This window comes from Hylobates moloch, unplaced genomic scaffold (assembly GCF_009828535.3).
Source record: "Hylobates moloch isolate HMO894 unplaced genomic scaffold, HMol_V3 SCAFFOLD_1, whole genome shotgun sequence".
Classification (NCBI taxonomy): domain Eukaryota; kingdom Metazoa; phylum Chordata; class Mammalia; order Primates; family Hylobatidae; genus Hylobates; species Hylobates moloch.
The window spans coordinates 210,871,030-210,893,128 of NW_026652276.1; the positions used below are offsets into that span (position 1 = coordinate 210,871,030).

At 45.6% G+C, this 22,099-nt stretch overlaps 1 protein-coding gene across 1 annotated transcript in view; it reads right to left on the bottom strand.

The window, feature by feature from the left end:
• Window positions 1-1,377: 1,377 nt before the first annotated feature.
• Window positions 1,378-22,099, bottom strand: part of ZC3HC1 (zinc finger C3HC-type containing 1) — a 34,439-nt gene continuing 13,717 nt past the window's right edge. The window contains exons 5-10 of the mRNA XM_032761729.2: window positions 12,274-12,401; window positions 9,228-9,382; window positions 7,353-7,596; window positions 6,603-6,815; window positions 5,402-5,608; window positions 1,378-1,818 (exon numbers count right to left, since the gene is read on the bottom strand). Of these exons, the coding sequence (XP_032617620.1) occupies window positions 1,750-1,818; window positions 5,402-5,608; window positions 6,603-6,815; window positions 7,353-7,596; window positions 9,228-9,382; window positions 12,274-12,401 (1,016 nt within the window). The 3' untranslated portion in view covers window positions 1,378-1,749. The remainder of the gene's footprint in view (window positions 1,819-5,401; window positions 5,609-6,602; window positions 6,816-7,352; window positions 7,597-9,227; window positions 9,383-12,273; window positions 12,402-22,099) is intronic.

Here is a 22,099-nt window from a genome sequence, read left to right on the forward strand (position 1 = left end):
ATTTTTGTATTTTTAGTAGAGACAGGGTTTCACCATGTTGGCCAGGCTGATCTTGAACTCCTGACCTCAGGTGACCGCCCACCTTGGCCTCCCAAAGTGCTGGGATTACAGGCGTGAGCCACCACGCCCGCTCAGATTATTAATTTTTGTTGGGTATAATATGTAGGAGAAAAGTTATATATATATAAATATAAATAAATAAATATATATTTATATATATATAAAATGAGACAGAGTCTCGCTCTGTCACCCAGGCTGGAGTACAGCAGACGATCTCAGCTCGCTGTAGTTTCCACCTCCTAGATTCAAACGATTCTCCTGTCTCAGCCTCTCCAGTAGCTGGGACTCCAGGCACCCATCACCATGCCCGGCTAATTTTCGTATTTTTAGTAGAGATAGGGTTTCACCATGGTGGCCAGGTTGGTCTTGAACTCTTGACCTCAAGTGATCCACCCACCTTGGCCTCCCAAAGTGCTAGGATTACAGGTGTGAGCTACCGCACCTGGCCTAGGTTCTATTTTTTTAGAGATTAAACTATGAGTAAAATATTATGTCTGTTATTTTCTTTAAAATACTTCAGCACAAAAGTATAAAACAAAACAATCTCAGTGACTAAAAACATGGCATATCAGAGAATAATCACTTTTTTTTTTTTTTTTTTTGAAACGGAGTCTTGCTGTGTCGCCCAGGCTGGAGTGCAGTGGCGCAATCTCGGCTCACTGCAAGCTCCGCCTCCCGGGGTCACGCCATTCTCCTGCCTCAGCCTCTCCGAGTAGCTGGGACTACAGGCGCCCGCCACCACGCCCGGCTAATTTTTTGTATTTTTAGTAGAGACAGGGTTTCACCGTGGTCTCGATCTCCTGACCTCGTGATCCGCCCGCCTCGGCCTCCCAAAGTGCTGGGATTACAAGCGTCAGCCACCGCGCCCGGCCTGAGAATAATCACTTTCTAGCCTTTGCTAGGTCATGGTTACTTTATCAGTGGGCAGTTCAGGGTCAACCTTCTCTACCACAAAAACTGATGATGCCCCAAAAGCAACGAGTCTTGGGGAAGCCCAACTGGGGGAGTCATGCATTCAATGGCACATGGAGAGGAGTCTCTTCTGAAGTGCCTTCCTCCCCATTACATTGTTTTATTCTGTTATTATCAAAGCAAGGAGAAAATTATCAGTTTACGATTCTCTATAACACACCAGGAAATTTCCTGGTGGCATAATGAAAATCATCTTGCTTTTGGTTTAGGAAAGATTATACCTCCTTGACTGGAATCACAAATTTTAGGCTTTGCAGCCAATCTGAAAATCAAAAGTTGAATGTTCCACTGAAGTTTTCTCCGGCTCACAAGGCAAGGGGGAAAATAGTTCTCCAACAATGAGAATCTTAGCAAATATTTTATTAATACACACTGTCACAGTCCTGGGACAGAAGAGTCCTCAGAACACTGCTCCACATTGAAGATGCTGAAATGGGTGGTCAGGTCCTTAGTCTTCCTTCTAGTCTGTTAACCCCGCACTCCTTTAACAGAACCATGCTTGCTGCCCTTACCCTGTCCACATCCCTGAAAGGAAACGGATCTCCCTCAGCCAGATGCAGATAGTTGACACTCACTGCCTTTGCTACGGCAGGGGGCTCCTTATGATTAACCCAGAACAGGAAAAACTTAGCGTCAGCTGACCAAAAGGAACTCAGCCTTAATTTTTCAAAAAGTCACTCTCATTCCAGTTATCTCCAGGAAGGCGGTGGAATATCTTCAGCATGAGCACAGAGATTCCCACTGCCGAAATATTCGGAATACTTTCCTTGATTTCTCAGAGAGACTCTGTAGGTAGAAAAGCTTATTATTAGTGATTACGTTCTTTTATAGGGACAAAGGATAGATCATTTGTCCCACAATGATCTGGAGATGTCTAGGACTAAGTAAAAATTCATTTTGTAGTATGCTATACATAATGTATACCTAAAGTCAGACTAAAGATCGAGGGGCCGATGTTCTACTGTCAGACTCCTGTTAACACACTCTGAGCCTCTAAGACATGGCTTGTATCCTGCCTTCAGGCATCTGTATCTGTCCTCATCTTTGTACTTGAGGATGACACTTCTGACTTGCCATTAGTGCAGCCTATGTTTTGCATTGGTTTTTCTTTCTTTTTTTTTTTTTTTTTGAGACGGAGTCTCGCTCTGTCGCCCAGGATACAGTGCAGTGGCGCAATCTCAGCTCACTGCAAGCTCTGCCTCCTAGGTTCACGCCATTCTCCTGCCTCAACCTTCCCAGTAGCTGGGACTACAGGTGCCCACCACCACGCCCGGCTAATTTTTTGTATTTTTAGTAGAGACGGGGTCTCACTGTGTTAGCCAGGATGGTCTCGATCTCCTGACCTTGTGATCCACCTGCCTCGGCCTCCTAAGGTGCTGGGATTACAGGCATGAGCCACTGTGCCCGGCCTGCACTGGTTTTTCATTCATGATGCTGAATCAGCCCTAGTTCATTATTTCTTGTGAATAAGTACTTATACTTATGTGATGCCTAGCTGAGGTTAACAGTATAAACCAAGGCCAACTAATAAAAACAGAGTTGAATGACCCCTATAAGTTTAAGCTCTGGCCTTGGTCTTCACCGCTTTTATGTTCTAGCAGGCAGTGCTAATAATAGGAAGAATCTCACTGCCATCTGATCATGCCAGTGAAGTACTCTGAGATTCTGAGAAATGGTGGTAAAGGGAGACAAAGTAATTCATTAGGAGACAAAAGCTCTTGGTGAATCAGAACACTTGGTTCTGTCTGCCTTTGAGAGTCACAATAAAGAGCAAATATTCTACGCAGAAACGGTCTCAGTGAGAGTACAAAGAATGTCTAGCAAGATGATCCACAGTTACCTCCAGTTTCTCATATGATGCTTTCACAATTTTTTTTTTTTTTTTTGAGACAGTCTGGCTCTGTTGCCAGGCTGGAATGCTGTGGCGCGATCTCGGCTCACTTTTGACTCCCTGGTTCAAGCGATTCTCCTGCCTCAGCCTCCTGAGTAGCTGGGATTACAAGCATGTGCCACCACGCCCGGCTAATTTTTGTATTTTTAGTAGAGATGGAGTTTCACCATGTTGGCCAGGATGGTCTCAATCTCCTGACCTCATGATCTGCCTGCCTCGGCCTCCCAAAGTGCTGGGATTACAGGCGTGAGCCACCACGCCCGGTCCACTTTCACAGTTTTTTAAAAATCTATCCTCTTTGAGGATGTTTCAATAAGTTCCAGGAGGAAAAAGTTTGAACTCTTACTAATGACTGAGGGAAATTTAGTTAATAGAGTGACAAAGTTGAAAGAAACATGAGTTGAAAAAATAGTATACACTTTTTTTTTTTGAAAGGGAGTCTCACTCTGTTGCCCATGCTGGAGTGTAGTAGTGTGATCTCAGCTCACTGCAACCTCCACCTCCCAATTCTCCTGCCTCAGCCTCTGGAGTGGCTGGGATTACAGGTGCATGCCAACAGTCCTGGCTAATTTTTGTATTTTCAGTAGAGATGGGTTTTTGCCATGTTGGCCAGGCTGGTCTTGAACTCCTGACCTCAGGTGATTCCCCTGCCTCAGCGTCCCAAAGTGCTGGGATCACAGGCATAAGCCACTGTGCCTGGCCTCGGTATATACTTTTTTTTTTTTTTCGAACATCAGGATCCTTTACTACACAGTCTCATTAAGCATTCTAGCTTCGTCACAGCAGCTGTCAGAAGGTTAAAAGACACACTATCAAAAAAAAAAAGTCCTGGAATCCAGGGCCAATTATGAGGCCAACTTTTCCTACTACAAAACAAAAACAAAACCCCATGGGCTTTCTTTTTCGTATGGCAGTGACAGAGAGGAGTCTTATTGAAAACTGCCAATGTACTAGTTCCTGAATATCTAGGCAGAGAAATGCAGATTTTTTTTTTCTGTGAAAACTTGGAAAACCTTCACCTGCATATTTACTAAGGGTACTAATATACATTTATTTTTATTTTTATTTTTTTTTGAGACAGAAAACCTCTCTGAAGCCCAGGCTGGAGTGCAATGGCACGATCTTGGCTCACTGCAACCTCTGCCTCCTGGGTTCAAGCGATTCTCCAGCCTCAGCCTCCCAAGTAGCTGGGATTACAGGCGCCTGCCACCACACCTGGCTAATTTTTTTTTTTTTTTTTTGTATTTTTAGTAGAGACGAGGTTTCACCATGTTGGCCAGGTTGTCTCAAACTCTTGACCTCAGGTGATCCATTCGCCTTGGCCTCCCAAAGTGTTAGGATCACAGGCGTGAGCCACCGCACCCGGCCATGCAATTTTGGACTTTCAGCATTACTATAGTTCCCTCCAGTAGAATCCTGTAACCCTAGAAAACCATGAATTTAGGAGTGCTGCTCGTAAATATCTGCTGACAAGTATTATTTTACTTTGTCCTTGAAAGTTATAGACTATCGTCAGAAATTGTTATCAGCTACAAGGAAAATTTGGGAGTGAGCCAGCCAAGGAGAGAACCCAGTTTTCATGATTCCATATTACCCAGCCTATCACTTCCAATCTTTACACAGAGCAAACACTTGACTTTTCTTCTCAGTTGTCACCCAAATTTGAAACCCACAGCAGTCATGGCTGCAATGGCTAGCAGAGTCACAGTCTGGGCTGTGGAACAGAGTAAAGTAATGTGCCCAGCGTGTGGAATGAAATCATCATCTTGGTGTCAGAACCTAGTGCTCCAAACAGTTAAGTTAACTGGCCAGGCTCCAAGTGCAAGTGACAGCAACTGAAAGAAAAAGCAGCTGTCTGCAACATGAGGCCGGAGCAGCTGCCTGTTCATCTATTTCTGTTTCCATACTCCTTTTCTACTTGGAGTCATTTTATTTAGGAGAACAAAAGAATTTATCAGAACTTGATGGAATGCCATATACTAAACTGCGGAAAGACGAACTGGTTCTATGCCTAATCCCTAGGATGAAAGCAGAATGAGTCTAACTTGATGTATAAGCCGGGCACGGTGGCTCATGCCTGTAATCCCAGCACTTTGGGAGGCTGAGGCGGGTAGATTACCTGAGGTCAGGAGTTTGAGACCAGCCTGGCCAACATGGTGAAACCCCATCTATTAAAAATACAAAATTAGCCAGGTGTGGTGGTGGGCGCCTGTAATCCCAGCTACTTGGGAAGCTAAGGCAGGAGAATTGCTTGAACCCAGGAGGCAGAGGTTGCAGAGAGCTGAGATCGCACCATTGGACTCCAGCCTGGGCAACAAGAATGAGACTCCATCTCAAAAAACAAACAAACAAAAAAACCCAAATAACTTGATGTATGAAAGCTGAAGGCAGGCGGGGTGCTAATTATAGGCCCAGCCTCTGCTCCTCCTCCCATAAACAGCAAGTGCTACCCACACACAAGGCAGTGGCTTATCTCACCACGGAGTCTGTTTCAGCTGGCTGGCTAGACTGTTTGTGGGCCAAGAGGATGGTCAGCACTGCTTTCCAGCCTGGCTCTGCTGGGGCGCTGCCATCTGGTTCAGTTCCACCATTCTCCCTGCTTTCTTTGCCAAGTGTGATATTCACCCAAGGGCACCAGTCTCTATGCTGAGAGGTGGGATCAAAGAAGCTTCGGGAAGATGTGTCCTGAGGGAGGAGAAAAAGAAATAGCGTTCATGGGTAGATGCTATGTAAGGTCAGGGAGGCACTGCTGTTAGTTATCAAGTCCAGAATCTCACAACTACCCATACTCCGAGTGTTTATGCTCTCCTTCAAACTTTGCCTACACATTTTCCTCTCATTTTCTTTATTTTTTCACTCCTTTTGTGTTAAACAAACTATACCTTATCACAAGGGATAAGGGATACCCAACCCCCAGGCCATGGATGGGTACCAGGTCGCACAGCAGGAGGTGAGCAGCAGGCAGGCAAGCAAAGCTTCATCTGAATTTATAGCCGCTCCCCATTGTTTGCATCAGCGCCTGAGCTCTGCCTCCTGTCAGATCAGCAGTGGCATTAGATTCTCATAGGAGCAGGAACCCTCCTGTGAACTGCACATGTGAGGGATCTAGACTTCGGGCTCCTTATGAGAGTCTGACACCTGATGATCTGTCACTGTTTCCCGTCACCCCCAGAAGAGATCATCTAGTTGCAGGAAAACAAGCTGCGGGTTCCCACTGATTCTATATTATGGTGAGTTGTACAATTATTTAATTATATATTACAATATAATAATAATAGAAATAAAGTACACAATACATGTAATACATGTAATGTGCTTGTATCATCCCGAAACCATCCTCCCAACTGTGGTCCGTAGAAAAATGGTCTTCCATGAAAACGGTCCCTGGTGCCAAAAAGGTTGGGGACCACTGCCGTATCAGGTTTGTCCCTGTATCACACTGCTGTTCCATTTGCTTGAAATATCTATTATTTCTCCAGAATCCACCCCAAAGGAACAAAAAGGAGCAAAAAACATGACTGACATTTTTTCCCTTTGGTCACCCAACTTTAAACTTATTCACATGGTCTACTTTTTGCACTGGACCATGGCAGGGCTCATCCCTGCTTCTCCATGCTGCCCAGGGAGGGCCCAACATGCTGTTTATGCTCAGCCACTGCTACATGCGAGGTGGACTCACCGAACTGCTGGAGGAGCAGAGGCGAGCTCGCTTGGCTTTCCGCAGAGGGCTAGATGGTACCTCCGGGCCAGGGGTGTCTCCTGTTCCCATGCTTCGGGTCACTGGGCGAGTTCTGGTGGTGGGGCTAGCAGCCTCTGGCTCAGAACGGTCAACAGGACTGGAAGAGTCCCAGCTCCGAGTTCGAGAGACAATGGGACCAGGGCTCTTTTCAGCCTGAAGGAAAGGGGAGATAATGGAAGTACACCAATGATATTAATGATTATGGTCAGAAATACTTCTTTCTTTAATCTGTTTTCTTTTTTTTTGAGACAGAGTCTCGCTTTGTTGCCAAGGCTGGAGAGCAGTGAGGCGATCTTGGCTCACTGCAACCTCTGCCTCCCAAGTTCAAGTGATTCTCCTGCCTCAGCCTCCCAAGTAGCTGGGATTACAGGTGCCCGCCACCACGCCCATCTAATTTTTGCATTTTTGGTAGAGATGGGGTTTCACCATGTTGGCCAGGCTGGTCTCAAACTCCTGACCTCAAGTGATCCACCTGCCTCAGTCTCCCAAAGTGCTGGGATCATAGGCGTGACCCACCGGGTCTGGCTGAATTTAGCTTCTCCATTAGTGAACAGAAACACTATGTAGTATTGTAACCAATGTAGTGGGAAGTGAAGCCTATCCACCTAAATTAATTGCCAACTTTCTAGCAACAACACTTTAGCCAAGAATGTTATTTAAAAGTCCACCCCAAACAAGCCAAGTGCATACCTGCTCTGAGCCTGGGGAGAAAGTGGCATCCTGGCTCCGGGTCATCATCCTCCGAGGAGATTCAGGCACCAGAGGTAAGCGCTCTGGTCGCCCCTCAAGGCCTGGGATGGTGGAGCTGGTCAGGCCAAAGGATGCATCCAGGTCAGTCATGGACGATTCAATCTGCTGGAAGCCCCAGAGCCCCACCTTCCTCATACACTGCGAACATGTTATCAGGGAGAGCTGCATGGGTTCCAAAGAGGAACTAGATAGGAATGAAAAAGAAAGAGAGTTTTCTCAAAGTGTAACATTTCCAAATGACTAAGTGTAATGACTCGTGAGTATGCTTTATCTCATCCAATTTCTAGAACAGTTCAGTGGATGGGGAACCATGTCCTATCAGAGCCTCTGTGCTCCAATCTCAGGACCCAGCTTCATACTTCATCATCTCTCACATATTTCCCATAGAAAGACCTTGGGTTCTTAGTGTGCTCTCTATGGTAAGACTGTTTTGCAGGCATGTTTTAAAAGTTTCTCAGCCGGGTGAGGTGGCTCATGCCTGTAATCCCAGCACTTTGGGAGGCCAAGGTGGGTGGATCACCTGAGGTCAGGAGTTCGAGACCAGCCTGACCAACAACAACAACAACAACAAAAAGGTTTCTCCTGTCCCTCTTTTTTTTTTGAGACAGAGTTTAGCTCTTGTTGCCTAGGCTGGAGTGCAATGGTGCGATCTCGGCTCACTGCAACCTCTGCCTCCCGGGTTCAAGTATTCTCCTGCCTCAGCCTCCTGAGTAGCTGGGATTACAGGCACCCGCCGCCATGCCCGGCTAATTTTTGTATTTTTAGTAGAGATGGGGTTTCACCATGTTGGCCAGGCTGGTCTCGAATTCCTGACCTCAGGTGATCCGCCCGCCTTGGCCTCCCAAAGTGCTGGGATTACAGGTGTGAGCCACCGTACCCGCCCTCTCTTGTCCCTCTTAAAGTCTTTTCCCTTTAAACAAAAAACATTCCTTAATCTACCAAAGAGAGCATATTTAAAATAAATCAAGATTTATTTACTGTCAGAACCAATCTTGATTTATTTTAAATATGCTCTCTTTGATAGATTAAGGATAGTGGGAGTCTATGCCAAATTGAGCAGCTGGAATGGAAATAGCAACATGGGGGCCTAGAAGACTCCAGCTGGTGTTTCCTATGGTAGTTTTTATCAATTAAGTGGATTTTTCTTCCTTTCTAAAAATAGAAAAGAACTTCCTATTTTTCCTTCTTAAAAATAGAAAAGAGCTTATTTTCTTTCCATTTTTAGAAAGGAGGTTCACTGTTTATAGAACACAAATTCAGCCGGGTGTGGTGGCTCATGCCTGTCATCCCAGCACTTTGGGAGGCCGAGGTGGACGGATCACAAGGTCAGGAGATAGAGACCATCCTGGCTAACACGGTGAAACCCCGTCTCTACTAAAAATACAAAAAATTAGCTGGGCGTGTGGCAGGTGCCTGTAGTCCCAGCTACTTGGGAGGCTGAGACAGGAGAATGGCATGAACCTGGGAGGTGGAGCTTGCAGTGAGCTGAGATCGTGCCAGTGCACTCCAGCCTGGGCGACAGAATGAGACTCTGTCTCAAAAAAAAAAAAAAACAACACAAATTCCCAGTTGAGAAGCAACAGTACAAGAAACAAAGTTCAGTTGTGAACACCAAGAATTCCTGAATTCCAATTCTGGTTTTGTTACTAATTCTTATTATCCATTCTCCTCGCACCATCCCCCCACCCAGTTTTTCTTTGTCTCTTTTTCTCACGGGAAACACCATGTGATTTCTAAATACGATTAGTGACTGATATATATGGGTGTAATGCTGTTGTCATGGTTCATGTCTCCGGGCAAAATTCGCTGACTCACCTACACGCCCAACCACACACAGAGAGAATACAGGCAGTGATGTGGACTTGGATGTCTGAGCCTAATTTGGTTGTAGTTTTTCTCTCATCAGTTCGGTGATCAAGTTCATCTTCAAGCAGGTGTAGGAGAAGACTGATCTTGTCTTCTGTCAAGCACTACAAGGGAGCCACATAAAAAACTTCATTTCAACCACCATAAAAAGAAAAATTACACATTATAACATACCTAGATGGTACAAGCCGAAAATCAGGAAGGAAATTACAAACATGAAGATAGTTCTCTTCACAGAGAACAAATACTTCCAGGACAGGGCTATAGTATCACACAGAAGCTTTCTGAATTGCCCTGAATCTGCTGACTGAGAAAGATGGAGTCTCCCTGGAACTGCCAAAACTCTTGTTAGCACTAAATTGTTTTCAATTTACCAGCTGCAGATTTTCCCTGAAACCTGCAAACTTCAAACCCAAATAGTGAAAACAAATTACTGCTTATGTCTTAGCCTGACGCTATAAACATTAAAGAGGCTGAGCATGGTGGCTCACGCCTGTAATCCCAGCACTTTGGGAGGCCGAGGCAGGCGGATCACGAGGTCAGGAGATCGAGACCATCCTGGCTAACATAGTGAAACCCCGTCTCTACTCAAAATACAAAAAATTGGCCAGGCGTGGTGGCGGGTGCCTGTAGTCCCAGCTACCCTGGAGGCTGAGGCAGGAGAATGGCGTGAACCTGGGAGGTGGAGCTTGCAGTGAGCCGAGATTGCGCCACTGCACTCCAGCCTGGGCGAATGAGCAAGACTCTGTCTCAAAAAAAAAAAAAAATTAAACAAAAAAAATTTTAGAGATGGGGTCTCACTATGTTGGCCATGCTGGTCTTGAACTCCTGAGCTCAAGCAATCCTCCCACCTCAGCCTCCTGAGTAGCTGGGACTACAGGCGTGCATCAAAGTGCCCCAGGCTCTAAATTTACTTTTTGACAGAAAAACAAAGCTTGTTAAGACTTTATTTTTGTTCTAAGAAAAATAAGGAACCATGACCAGGTGGAAAAAAAATTGCCTTGGCTAGGGACAGGGTTATATTCATAATAAGCATCAGAGGTTAATAGTTTCAGTCTATGGCCATACCACCCTGAACGCATCCAATCTCATCTGATCTCGGAAGCTGAGCAGGGTCAGGCCTGGTTAGTACTTGGAGGGGAGTTTGGGAGGTTAACAGTTTGATGCTAAAACCCATACCACTCTCTTAATTTGAAGAGGCTACTATTTCCTACAGTAAAGCTTGTCTTCATGGAGTACCCACAGGGTGATTAAATGGAACAGTAAATATTCAGTTTCAAAGTACAGATTGACTAGAGCATTTATTTTATTTTATTTCTGAGATGAAGTTTCGCTCTTGTTGCCCAGGCTGCAGTGCAATGGTGCGATCTTGGCTCACTGCAACCTCTGTCTCCCGGGTTCAAGTATTCTCCTGCCTCAGCCTCCAGGGTAGCTGGGACTATAGGCACAAACCACCACGCCCAGCTAATTTTTTGTATTTTTAATAGAGACGGGGTTTCACCATGTTGGCCAGGCTGGTCTCGAACTCCTGACCTCATGTGATCTGCCCACCTCAGCCTCCCAAAGTGCTAGGATTACAGGCATGAGCCACTGTGCCCGGGCTGACTAGAGCATTTAAACGTTTCTACTCACAAGGAGAAAGGAGTTTGTTACTTTCTTTGAAAAATGATGGCCGGGCGTGGTGGCTCACGCCTGTAATCCCAGCACTTTGGGAGGCTGAGGCTGGCGGATCACGAGGTCAGGAGATCGAGACCATCCTGGCTAACACGGTGAAACCCCGTCTCGATTAAAAATACAAAAAATTAGCTGGGTGTGGTTGCACGCACCTGTAATCCCAGCTACTTGGGAGGCTGAGGCAGGAGAATCGCTTGAACCCGGGAGGTGGAGGTTGCAGTGAGCCAAGATCGCCACTGCACTACAGCCTGGCGACAGAATGAGACTCCGTCTCAAAAAAAAAAAAAAGATATGCAATAAACCATATGCAGTCACATTTCAGTATTTTCTGTTATACAGTTTAAGTAGGCTGGGTGTGCTGGCTCATGCCTGTAATCCCAACACTTTGGGAGGCCGAGGCGGGTGGATCACCTGAGGTCAGGAGTTTGAGAACAGCCTGACCAATATGGTGAAACCCTGTCTCTACTAAAAATACAAAAATTAGCCAGGTGTGGTGGCAGATGCCTGTAATCCTAGCTACTCAGGAGGCAGAGGCAGGAGAATTGCGTGGACCCGGGAGGCAGAGGTTGCAGTGAGCCGAGATTACACCATTACACTCCAGCCTGGGCGACAGAAAGGGACTCGGTCTCAAAATAATAATAATAATAATTTAAGTAATAAATCAAGATAAAATTGAATTAATGGGAAGCATATATTCAGGGCAAAGTTGAATCTATGCTTATAGGTTACAGCCCTAAAACTTGGCCCAAATAAACTCTCTGCTTATATACATATATGTTAAATTGAATCTATGCCATTTAAAAAAACATACCTAGCCAGGCGTGGCGGCTCACGCCTGTAATCCCAGCACTTTGGGAGGCTGAGGTGGGTGGATCACGAGGTCAGAAGACCGAGACCATTCTGGCTAACACAGTGAAACCCCGTTTCTACTAAAAATACAAAAAATTAGCTGGGCGAGGTGGCAGGCGCCTGTAGTCCCAGCTACTCAGGAGGCTGAGGCAGGAGAATGGCGTGAACCCCAGGGGGCGGAGCCTGCAGTGAGCCGAGATTGCGCCACTGCACTCCAACCTGGGCGACAGCAAGACTCCATCTCAAAAAAAAATAAAAAATAAAAATAAAAAAAAAATAAAAAAACATACTTAAACGTTCAACTGGAACTCTCAACTGTCACCTTCCTGGTGGAGACTGAAAAGGTCAGCTGAGAGACAGACAAGCAGTTCTCTTCACAGCAATTGCATCTTCTTGTCATTAAAAGAAATGCTTCAGGTATAAATGCTGGCAACAACTGGAGGCCATTGCAGCCTAGTCAGGAAAAACTCACCATAGTTTTCAAGTCCTCCGGCCTTAGGGAAGGAAGCTGGAGGTCCAAGTGACAAAGGCTTTGAAAACGATCTAGGAATTCACTAACAAGAATAGCAGGCTCATCCAGGGGCAACATCCCAAATCGGTCTGTGGAAAAAGTAAACTGGAAGATTATATTGGTGTAAACTGTAAAAAATAAAAAACACGGCCGGCATGGTGGCTCATGCCTGTAATCCCAGCACTTTGGAAGGTCGAGGTGGGCGGATCACCTGAGGTCAGGAGTTCAAGACCAACCTGGCCAACATGGTGAAACCCGTCTCTACTAAAAATACAAAAAATTAGCCAGGCATGGTGGCGCGTGCCTGTAATCCCAGCTACTCGGGAGGCTGAGACAGGAGAATCACTTGAACCCAGGAGGCAGAGGTTGCAATGAGGCCAAGATCGTGCCACTGCACTCCAGCCTGGGCAACAGAGAGAGACTGTCTCAAAAAAATAATAATAAAAGAAATAAAAAACACGTATTGAATGATTGAGGAAATGTAGTAAAATTGATGAACTATTTGATGGTGTCAGGAAATTATTGTTTTTCATTTTGATGGGGCTGTAATGATACTACTGAGAGACCATGTTTAAAAAGTAGAATCCATATTTTTTATATTTTGAAATATTTAGATAAAATGGCATAACATGTGGGACTGAACTTCAAAACAATGCAGAGGGGGACGGTGTTAGGTGTTAGGAATATAGAAGAAACAAGATCGGCCATGAGTTGATCATTGTTGAAGTTGAGTGATGGGGTTTCATTATTTACACTATTCCGTGTACTTCTATATATGTTTGAAATTGTTACCTTAAGAAAGAGAAAACAAAACAGAGTTAGCGGAGGTGGATGCTTAAATAGGTGAAAAGGCTTAAAGAACCATCATTTTATAACTACCAAGTTATAACTTACTGTGAGCTAAGAACGAAAAAAATGCCATGTTCCTAAAATCTACACGAGAGATACAGGAAGGCTTGCATTATAAGGTGAAGCTTAACTGGGTACCAGAGTAAATAAAGTATACAATTAGGAATTCTACTGGTAATACCTAAGTTGGAAAAGAAAGAATCTGCCTGAAATCTAAGCAGTGTGGAAACTGATTATATACTATAGTATAATTATCTCTGGCATTACCCAATTCACCTATTGCATACTTGGTACACTGGTACAAAGGCAAATGATGAGTGCAGAAAGGCCTTGATAAGCTACTTCCTAAAGAGGTCAGTCTAGTAGGCCTAGGATAAAGTAGAAACTACACTGAATTAGCTTTTGTTTTTTTTTTTTTTTTTTCCCCCGAGACAGAGTTTTTGCTCTGTCGCCCAGGCTGGAGTGCAATGGTGCGATCTCGGCTCACTGCAACCTCCGCCTCCCAGGTTCAAGCAATTCTCCTGCCTCAGCCTCCCGAGTAGCTGGGATTACAGGTGCCTGCCACCATGCCTGGCTAATTTTTCTATTTTTAATAAAGACAGGGTTTACTCATGTTGGCCAGGCTGATCTTGAACTCTTGGCCTCAGGTGATCCACCCGCCTTGGCCTCCAAAAGTGCTGAGATTACAGGCGTGAGTCACCGTGCCCAGCCCTGAATCAGCTTTCATAAAGAATGAAAACACATTTTGGAAGAGATTTCATAGGAAAAGTGAAGAGAGAACATGTCATCCTAGCCCAATCGTCTAAAAAGTAGGAAGCCACTCGACTCACTGGTCTTCTCTCAGCCTCAAATTAACATTTAGTTGCTCAACAGCACTATAAGGCAGCCCCGCAGGCTACAAAGATGAGACACACATTCAACACCCTTAAGTCACTCATAATCTAATATGGAAGCCAGACATGCAATGCGATTACAGTGTGATAAGTGTTATTACAACAGTAAAGAGAGACCATTATGAGAGTGTACAACAGGGATACAGCAGATACTGTTGGCTGTTCACCCAGCTATCTCCTGCTCCTGCCTTGCTAGCAGAAGCAGGGTTTTGTTTGGTGTCTTGTCTTTCTCACAGGGTAAATTCCTGACTTGTCTCTACCAATCACAACAGCAGCGTTTTCCTTAACAGTGACCCATTTAGGAAGGGGTATTTGATCTAGTTGTGGCAAATAGACATGAAAGGTGTTGGGCTGGAGGGATTCTGTGACTACGGGAAGGCTGGATGACATTTGCACATGATTCTTCCAACTGCTGCCATCAAGAAACCTTGAGAGGAACTAGTTTTAGAACAAGATGACATGCTTCTTGCAAGGACTGGGTCTTTAGTGCTATCTCTGAGCCAATAAATTAACCAACCCTGCAGGAATCCTGCTTTCTTTTCAAAGCTATTTTATTTTTTGAGACAGTCTTGCTCTGTTGCCCAGGCTAAAGTGCAGGGGCATGATCTTGGCTCACTGCAACTTCCACCTCCTAGGTTCAAATGATTCTTGTGCCTCACCCTCCCGAGTAGCTGGGATTACAGGTACGTGTCACCATGCCTGGCTAATTTTTTTTGTATTTTTAGTAGAGACGGGGTTTTGCCATGTTAGCCAGGCTAGTCTCGAACTCCTGGCCTCATGTGATCTGCCTGCCTCAGACTCCCAAAGTGCTGGGATTACAGATGTGAGCCACCGCACCTGGCAATTCTTTCCTTTTTTTAAATAAGAATTTTTAATTTTTGTCTTAGCTAGGAGCGAACATAAAGCTATCTCGGCTTTATTTTATTTTATTTTATTTATTTTTTTGAGACGGAGTTTCATTCTTGTCGCTCAGGTGGAGTGCAATGGCGCAATCTTGACTCATTGCAGCGTCCACCTCTCGGGTTCAAGCAATTCTCCCGCCTCAGCCTCCCAAGTAGCTGGGACTACAGGCGTGAGTAATTTTTGTATTTTTAGTAGACAGGGGGTTTCACCATGCTGGCCAGGCTGGTCTCAAACTGCCAACCTTGGGTGATCCACCCGCCTTGGCCTCCCAAAGTGCGAGGATTACAGACAGGCATGAGCCACTGCGCCAGCTGTTCTGTGATTTTTTTTTTTTTTTTTGAGACAGAGTCTCACTCTGTTGCCAGGCTGGAGTGCAGTGGCACAATCTTGGCTCACTACAACTTCCGCCTCCTGGGTTCAAGTGATTCTCCTGCCTCAGCCTCCCGAGTAGCTGGGACTACAGGCGCCTGCCACCACGCCCAGCTAATTTTTTATATTTTTAGTAGAGATGGGGCTTCACCATGTTGGCCAGGATGGTCTCCATCTCTTGACCTCGTGATCCGCCCGCCTCGGCCTCCCAAAGTGCTGGGATTACAGGCGTGAGCCACTGCACCCGGCCCATTTTGTGATGTTTTAACTCTCGTTTCCATCTCCCCTTCCCCAGCTCAGCTCTGTGGTAGCCTTGAAAACCCACACCCAGCAGGGCGTGGTGGCTCATGCCTGTAATCCTAGCACTTTGGGAGGCCAAGGCGGGTGGATCACCTGAGGTTGGGAGTTTGAGACCAGCCTGACCAACATGGAGAAACCCCATCTCTACAAAAAACACAAAATTAGCCGGGCATAGTGGCGCATGCCTGTAATCCCAGCTACTCGGGAGGCTGAGGCAGAATCACTTGAACCCGGGAGGTGGAGGTTTGGTGAGCTGAGATTGCGCCATTGCACTCCAGCCTGGGCAACAAGAGCAAAACTCCATCTCAAAAAAAAAAAAAGAAAAAAGAAAACCAACATCCTCACAATCATGGTGAAAACCAGTAGCTTAGCAGTCACCGGAGAGCACAGAAAAGAGGTGGAGCTCCTTCAAAGCCCCATTCCAGAGAACCACCATTATTTGATCTGTGTGGCAGTTGCCTGGAACATCATACTGTCCCAATGGGAACACCCTTTTCCCCAGACACGTTTTCAAAAATGATCATTGGCAACTGTTTAACATCACAGTTGCTTTGAGGCAGCAGTATGAGTTGGAGCAAATAACAAGCTGACCAAAAACCTTAAAAGCTGGGAAATGAAATGTCCATAGGCGGGCTTGAAAGGCTCTGACATATTCCCTGGAATCTAGAAGGACATGTGCAAGAATAGAGCTATACACATGCCCAAGAAGGACCTGAAGAGGCCCTAAGCTCTCATCTCTGGCTGATGCTGAGGTTCTGCACAAGCAGGAAGTGAAGGTTAACACAGAGCTGCACACTGCCTGCTTGACTACTGAAGGTGTGCTCCCCCCACCACACACAGAGCTCCTTGGCAAGACTGGGGGACTTATTGGTTCCAGGCATTTAAAGAAATCTCTGTCCAATCATCCTGTGAAAGTTGATTTTGAGGCCAGGCACAGTGGCTTACGCCTGTACTCCCAACACTTTGGGAGGCCGAGGTGGGCAGATCACGAGGTCAGCAGTTCAAGACCAGCCTGGCCAACATGGTGAAACACTGTCTCTACTAAAAATACAAAAATTAGCCAGGCATGGTGGTAGATGCCTGTAAATCCTAGCTACTCGGGAGGCTGAGGCAGGAGAATTGCTTGAACCTGGCAGGTGGAGGTTGCAGTGAGCCGAGACCACGCCATTGCACTCCAGCCTGGGCAACAGAGCAAGATTCCGTCTAAAAAAAAAAAAAAAAGTAAGTTGATTTTGATAATTTTTGTAAGTGTTCTTTTTGCTCTCATAGAAGATTTTCAGATGCCCTTCCTCCACCATCCCCACTGAAGACATCCTACACAGATTGAGACAAGAAACATGTATTTGAGGCCAGGTACAATTGCTCATGACTGTAATCCTAACATTTTGGGAGGCTGAGGTAGGAGGATCACTTGAGGCTAGGAGTTTGAGATCAGCCTGGGCAATATAGTGAGACCCATCTCTACCAAAAAAAAAAAAAATTAGCTGGATGTGGTGGCATATGCCTGTAGTCACAGTTATTCAGGAGGCTGAGGCAGGAGGATTGCTTAAGCCCAGGAATTCAAAGCTACAGTGAGCTATGATTGTGCCACTGCACTGTAGCCTGGGAGAGAGAGAGAGGAGAGAGAAACGTGTACTTGATAGAAGAAATGGAAGGGAGGAAGGAAGGAAGGAAGGAAGGGAGGGAGGGAGGGGAAGAGGGGAAAGGGGGAAGGGAAGGAAGGAAGGGAGGGAGGGAAGGAAAGGAAGGGAAGGAAAAGAAAGAAAGGAAGGAAGGGAAAGATGGGAAGGAGGGGAAGGAGGGAGGGAGGAAGGGAGGGATGGACTACCTGATAGAAGAAATAATACTTACAAATATATCAGTGCTCTCCTGCTTACTAAAATTAATTTTTAAAATTAATTATTATTAGCCAGGTGGCACTTGTAAGCCCAGCTACTCTGGATACTGAGGCAGAAGTATCACTTAAGCCCAAGAGTTCAAGGTCAGTCTGGGCAACAGAGTGAGACATCTTTTTCCTTTGCTGCAGTGCAGTGGTGCAATCATGGCTCACCACAGCCTTAACCTCCCAGGCTTACGCGATCTTGCCACCTCAGCTTCCCGAGTAGCTGGGACCACAGATATGCGTAACCATGCCCAGCTAATTTTTTGTATTTTTTGTAGAGATGGGGTTTTACTATATTGTCCAGGCTGGTCTTGAATTCCTGGACTCAAGCAATCCGCCCACTTCAGCCTCCGAAAGTGCTGGGACTACCCTGGCTGCATTTTAGTTTAATTGTAATGATTATTCTCTTATTTGAGTTTCAGATATTCACAAGTGGGGTAATGGATCTCCTTTAAGCTGGCTATTCTATTCTTTTAGCATTGTCTGTAGCATTCATTTTTTTTTTTTTTTCTGAGACAGAGTCTTGCTCTGTCGCCCAGGCTGCAGTGCAGTGGCACGATCTTGGCTCACTGCAACCTCTGCCTCCCGGGTTCAAGCAATTCTCCTGCCTCAGCCTCCCGAGTAGCTGGGACTACAGGCACATGCCACCATGCCTGGCTTGTTTTTTGTATTTGTATTAGAGATGGGGTTTCACTGTGTTAGCCAGGATGGTCTCAAACTCCTGACCTCGTGATCTGCCTGCCTCAGTCACGCAAAAGTGTTGGGATTACAGGTGTGAGCCACCACGCCTGGCCTGTCTGTAGCATTCTTGAAAGCATTCTTGCTTTCTAGCAACAACAGGATATTCTGGATCCAAATTGATTTATTGTCCTTGCCCCAAGACATGGAATCAGCAACTCTCCAAAGATCCTGATCCTTTTAATCATAATAGACTAAAATGAGGGACCAAAATCTGGTTGCTAACAATGCAAAGAAGTGTGGGCAGAAGTGCTGCTATTACTGCATTTGGGCCCCTTCTAATAGCAAAACTGGAAAAGATATTTTTTTAAACAGCCTTACTGAGGTCTAATTGACATAAACTGCATGTTTGGTAAGTTTTGACATGCACATCCATGTAGCCATCACTGCTAGGTTTCTATTTGAACACCATGAGTTTATAATTTATTTTCCCAATTTAATGCTGCATATTATTATTCTATCCTGTTTTTCTTTCTTTCTTTTTTTTTTTTTTTTAAGAGACAGGGTCGGCCGGGTGCGGTGGCTCACGCCTGTAATCCCAGCACTTTGGGAGGCCGAGACGGGCGTATCACGAGGTCAGGAGATTGAGACCATCCTGGCTAACACGGTGAAACCCCGTCTCTACTAAAAATACAAAAAATTAGACGGGTGTGGTGGCAGGCGCCTGTAGTCCCAGCTGCTCGGCAGGCTGAGGCAGAAGAATGGCGTGAACCCGGGAGGTGGAGCTTGCAGTGAGCCGAGACCATGCCATTGCACTCTAGCCTGGGTGACAGAGCGAGACTCCGTCTCAAAAAAAAAAAAAAAAAAAAAAAAAGAGACAGGGTCTTGCTCTGTCATGCAGGCTGGAGGGCAGTGACATGATTATAGCTCACTATAACTTCGAATTCCTGGGTTAAAGGGATCCTCCTGCCTCAACCTCACCAGTAGCTTAGGATGACAGGGGTATGCCACCACATCTGGCTAATTTAAAAAAATTTTTTCTTTGTAGAGACAGGGTGCCCAGCCTGGTCCCAAACTCCTGGCCGCAAGTGATCCTCCCACCTCAGCCCTGCAAAACACTGGGATTACAGGCGTGAGATTCCATGCCTGGCTGGGGTTATTACTTTAAGTCCTTTTATGTCTTCTAAGTTTAGTTCTTTGCCTCAAGACTTACCCCTTACAGTTTGTACTCTACCCTAGTTCATGTTATCTATAACATCTCTTCCTTCAAAAAATCTCATAGCTTCTCATCACATACATTTAATAAAATCATGGTTTGGCCACTGTCTACACTTTAGTCTTCTCTTCTCCCCCACAGGGACACTGTGAGCCAGCCCTGTGAAACTATTACAGCATTCCCCAAATGTACCATCCTTTGGCCTTTTGCTTTTACCCACTATTGCTGGTCTTTCAAATTCAGCCTACAGGCCAGGTACATTGGCTCACACTTGTAATCGTAGCACTTTGGGAGGCCGAGGAGAGTGGATCATTTGAGGTCAGGAGTTCAAGACCAGCCTGGCTAACATGGTGAAACCCCATCTCTGCTAAAAATACAAAACTTAGCCAGGTGGTAGCGGCATGCACCTGTAATCCCAGGTACTTGGGGGTGCTGAGGCAAGGGAATCGCTTGAGCCTGGGAAGCGGAGGTTGTGGTGAGCTGAGATCGAGCCACTACACTCAAGTCTGGGCGACAGAGTGAGACCGTCTCAAAAAAAAAACAAAAAAAACAGCTGAGTGAAGTGGCTTCCTTCTTCAAAAAATCTCGTAGTTTCTCACCTGAACCTGGGAGGCGGAGGTTGCAGTGAGCCCTGTGAAACTATTCAGCATTTCCCAAATACACCAGCACTTTTTTTTTTTTTAAATGGAGTCTCGCTGTGTCACCCAGGCTGGAGTGCAGTGTTCAAGCGATTCTCCTGCCTCAACATCCCCTAGTAGCTGAGATTACAGGCGTGAGCCACCACGCCCGGCTAATTTTTTTGTATTTTTAGTAGAGATGGGGTTTCACCACATTGGCCAGGCTGGTCTCGAACTCCTGACCTTGTGGTCCTCCCGCCTTGGCCTTCCAGACTGCTGGGATCACAGGCGTGAGCCATCGTGACTTGCCACTTTGCCTTTTTTCTCGGACTGTATTGCAGAATGTGGATTTGGAGTAAGTGGTCCTGAAGCACTTATTTTGTCACCCACAGATTAAGATTTTCCTTCACAGGCTACACTTGAAAGTCTCAACACTTTGAAGTCTCCTCTTATGGGGCATCCAGTCTAACCCTCTGGCTTGCTACTTAGCAATGGGTGTTCTGTGATGGGGTGATTTGGAAGGAAGGAGTCTGCCCCTTTCTGAGCCACAACAGTGAAGCCTTTTGATCTGAGCCTAGGTGGGAGAGATATTTTAATAGATAAACATTCTAGCTTTGATTTTTCTGAAGAGTAATATGCCTGTTTTTTTTTCACAATTCAGGGGATTTTCTTTGGTGCACTTGTTGACTCTGTATGAATTTGCAATCCAAGGGAAAAGTTGGAGAGAACAAAGTTGGCTTTAAAAGTCAAGGTAAGGGTGGGAGCGGTGGCTCACGCCTGTAATCCCAGCACTCTGGGAGGCAGAGGCAGGTGGATCACCTGAGGAGAGGAGTTCAAGACAGCCTGGCCAAAATGGTGAAACCTCTTCACTACTAAAAATAACACTTTGGGAGGCTGAGGCAGGAGAATCGCTTGAACTCAGGAGGGAAAAATTAGCCAGGCATGGTGGTGGGCACCCGTAATCCCAGCTACTCGGAAGGCTGAGGCAGGAGAATTGCCTGAACCCAAGAAGCAGAGGTTGCAGTGAGCCAAGATCGTGCCACTGCACTCTAGCCTGGGTGACAGAGCGAGACTCCATCTCAAAATAAAATAACACAACATAACATAACATAACGTAAAATAAAATAAATAAAATGTTTAAAGAAATTTAATTTAGTTTATAATTATTGGTAAATGTCAGAAAAAAATTGCCTTCAAAATTATTAGTTTTGCTTAATAAATTTAAGCATAAAGTGAAATAATTGAGTGTTCTTTTATCCACACAAATGTCCTTTTAATGTTAAAGCACCAAACCAAGGGATCATATAATTGAAAGGTCATATCTAAGATCCATGTAGGAGGTAGAATGGATAGGTCAAAGTGGGTGATGACAGAGAAGAGCATCTAAAGTGACTTTCAGGTTTCTGGCTAGGACAACTGGATGGGAGGTCAGTGCCATCTGCCAAGATGGAGAAAGTTTTAGGTATAAGATGAAGAGTTCAGTTTTATACACATTGAGTTCCAGGTACCTATAATATTAAGTGGAAATGTTTAGAAGATAGATGAAAACATGAGTCAAGCTCAAAAGAGAGGTCTGGATAGGAATTAGAGGTCTCCGAGGTGGTAGCTCAAGTTATGAATGAGATCAGGAAAGCAAAATGTATAGTGACAAGAGTTGGGAATCACCAGTAGAGCCCCGGGCAGACCTTAAAAACTTGGACGGCTGGGCGCGGGGGCTCACGCCTACAGGCCTCCCAGCACTTTTGGAGGCCAAGGCAGGCGGATCACTTGAGGTCAGGAGTTCAAGACCAGCCTGGCCAACATGGTGAAACCCTGTCTCTACTAAAAATACAAAAATTAACCGGGTGTGGTGGCACGCACCTATAGTCCCAGCTACTCAGGAGGCTGAGGCAGGAGAATTGCTTGAACCCGGGAAGCAGAGGTTGCAGTGAGCCTAGACTGAGCCATTGCAGCACTCCAGCCTGGGTGACAGAGCAAGACTCTGTCTCAAGAAAAAAAAAAAAAAAAAAAAACTTGCACTGAGTGCACTAGACAAGGATGGAATCAAATCCTCATAGGACCAAGTTTTGTTATACAATAC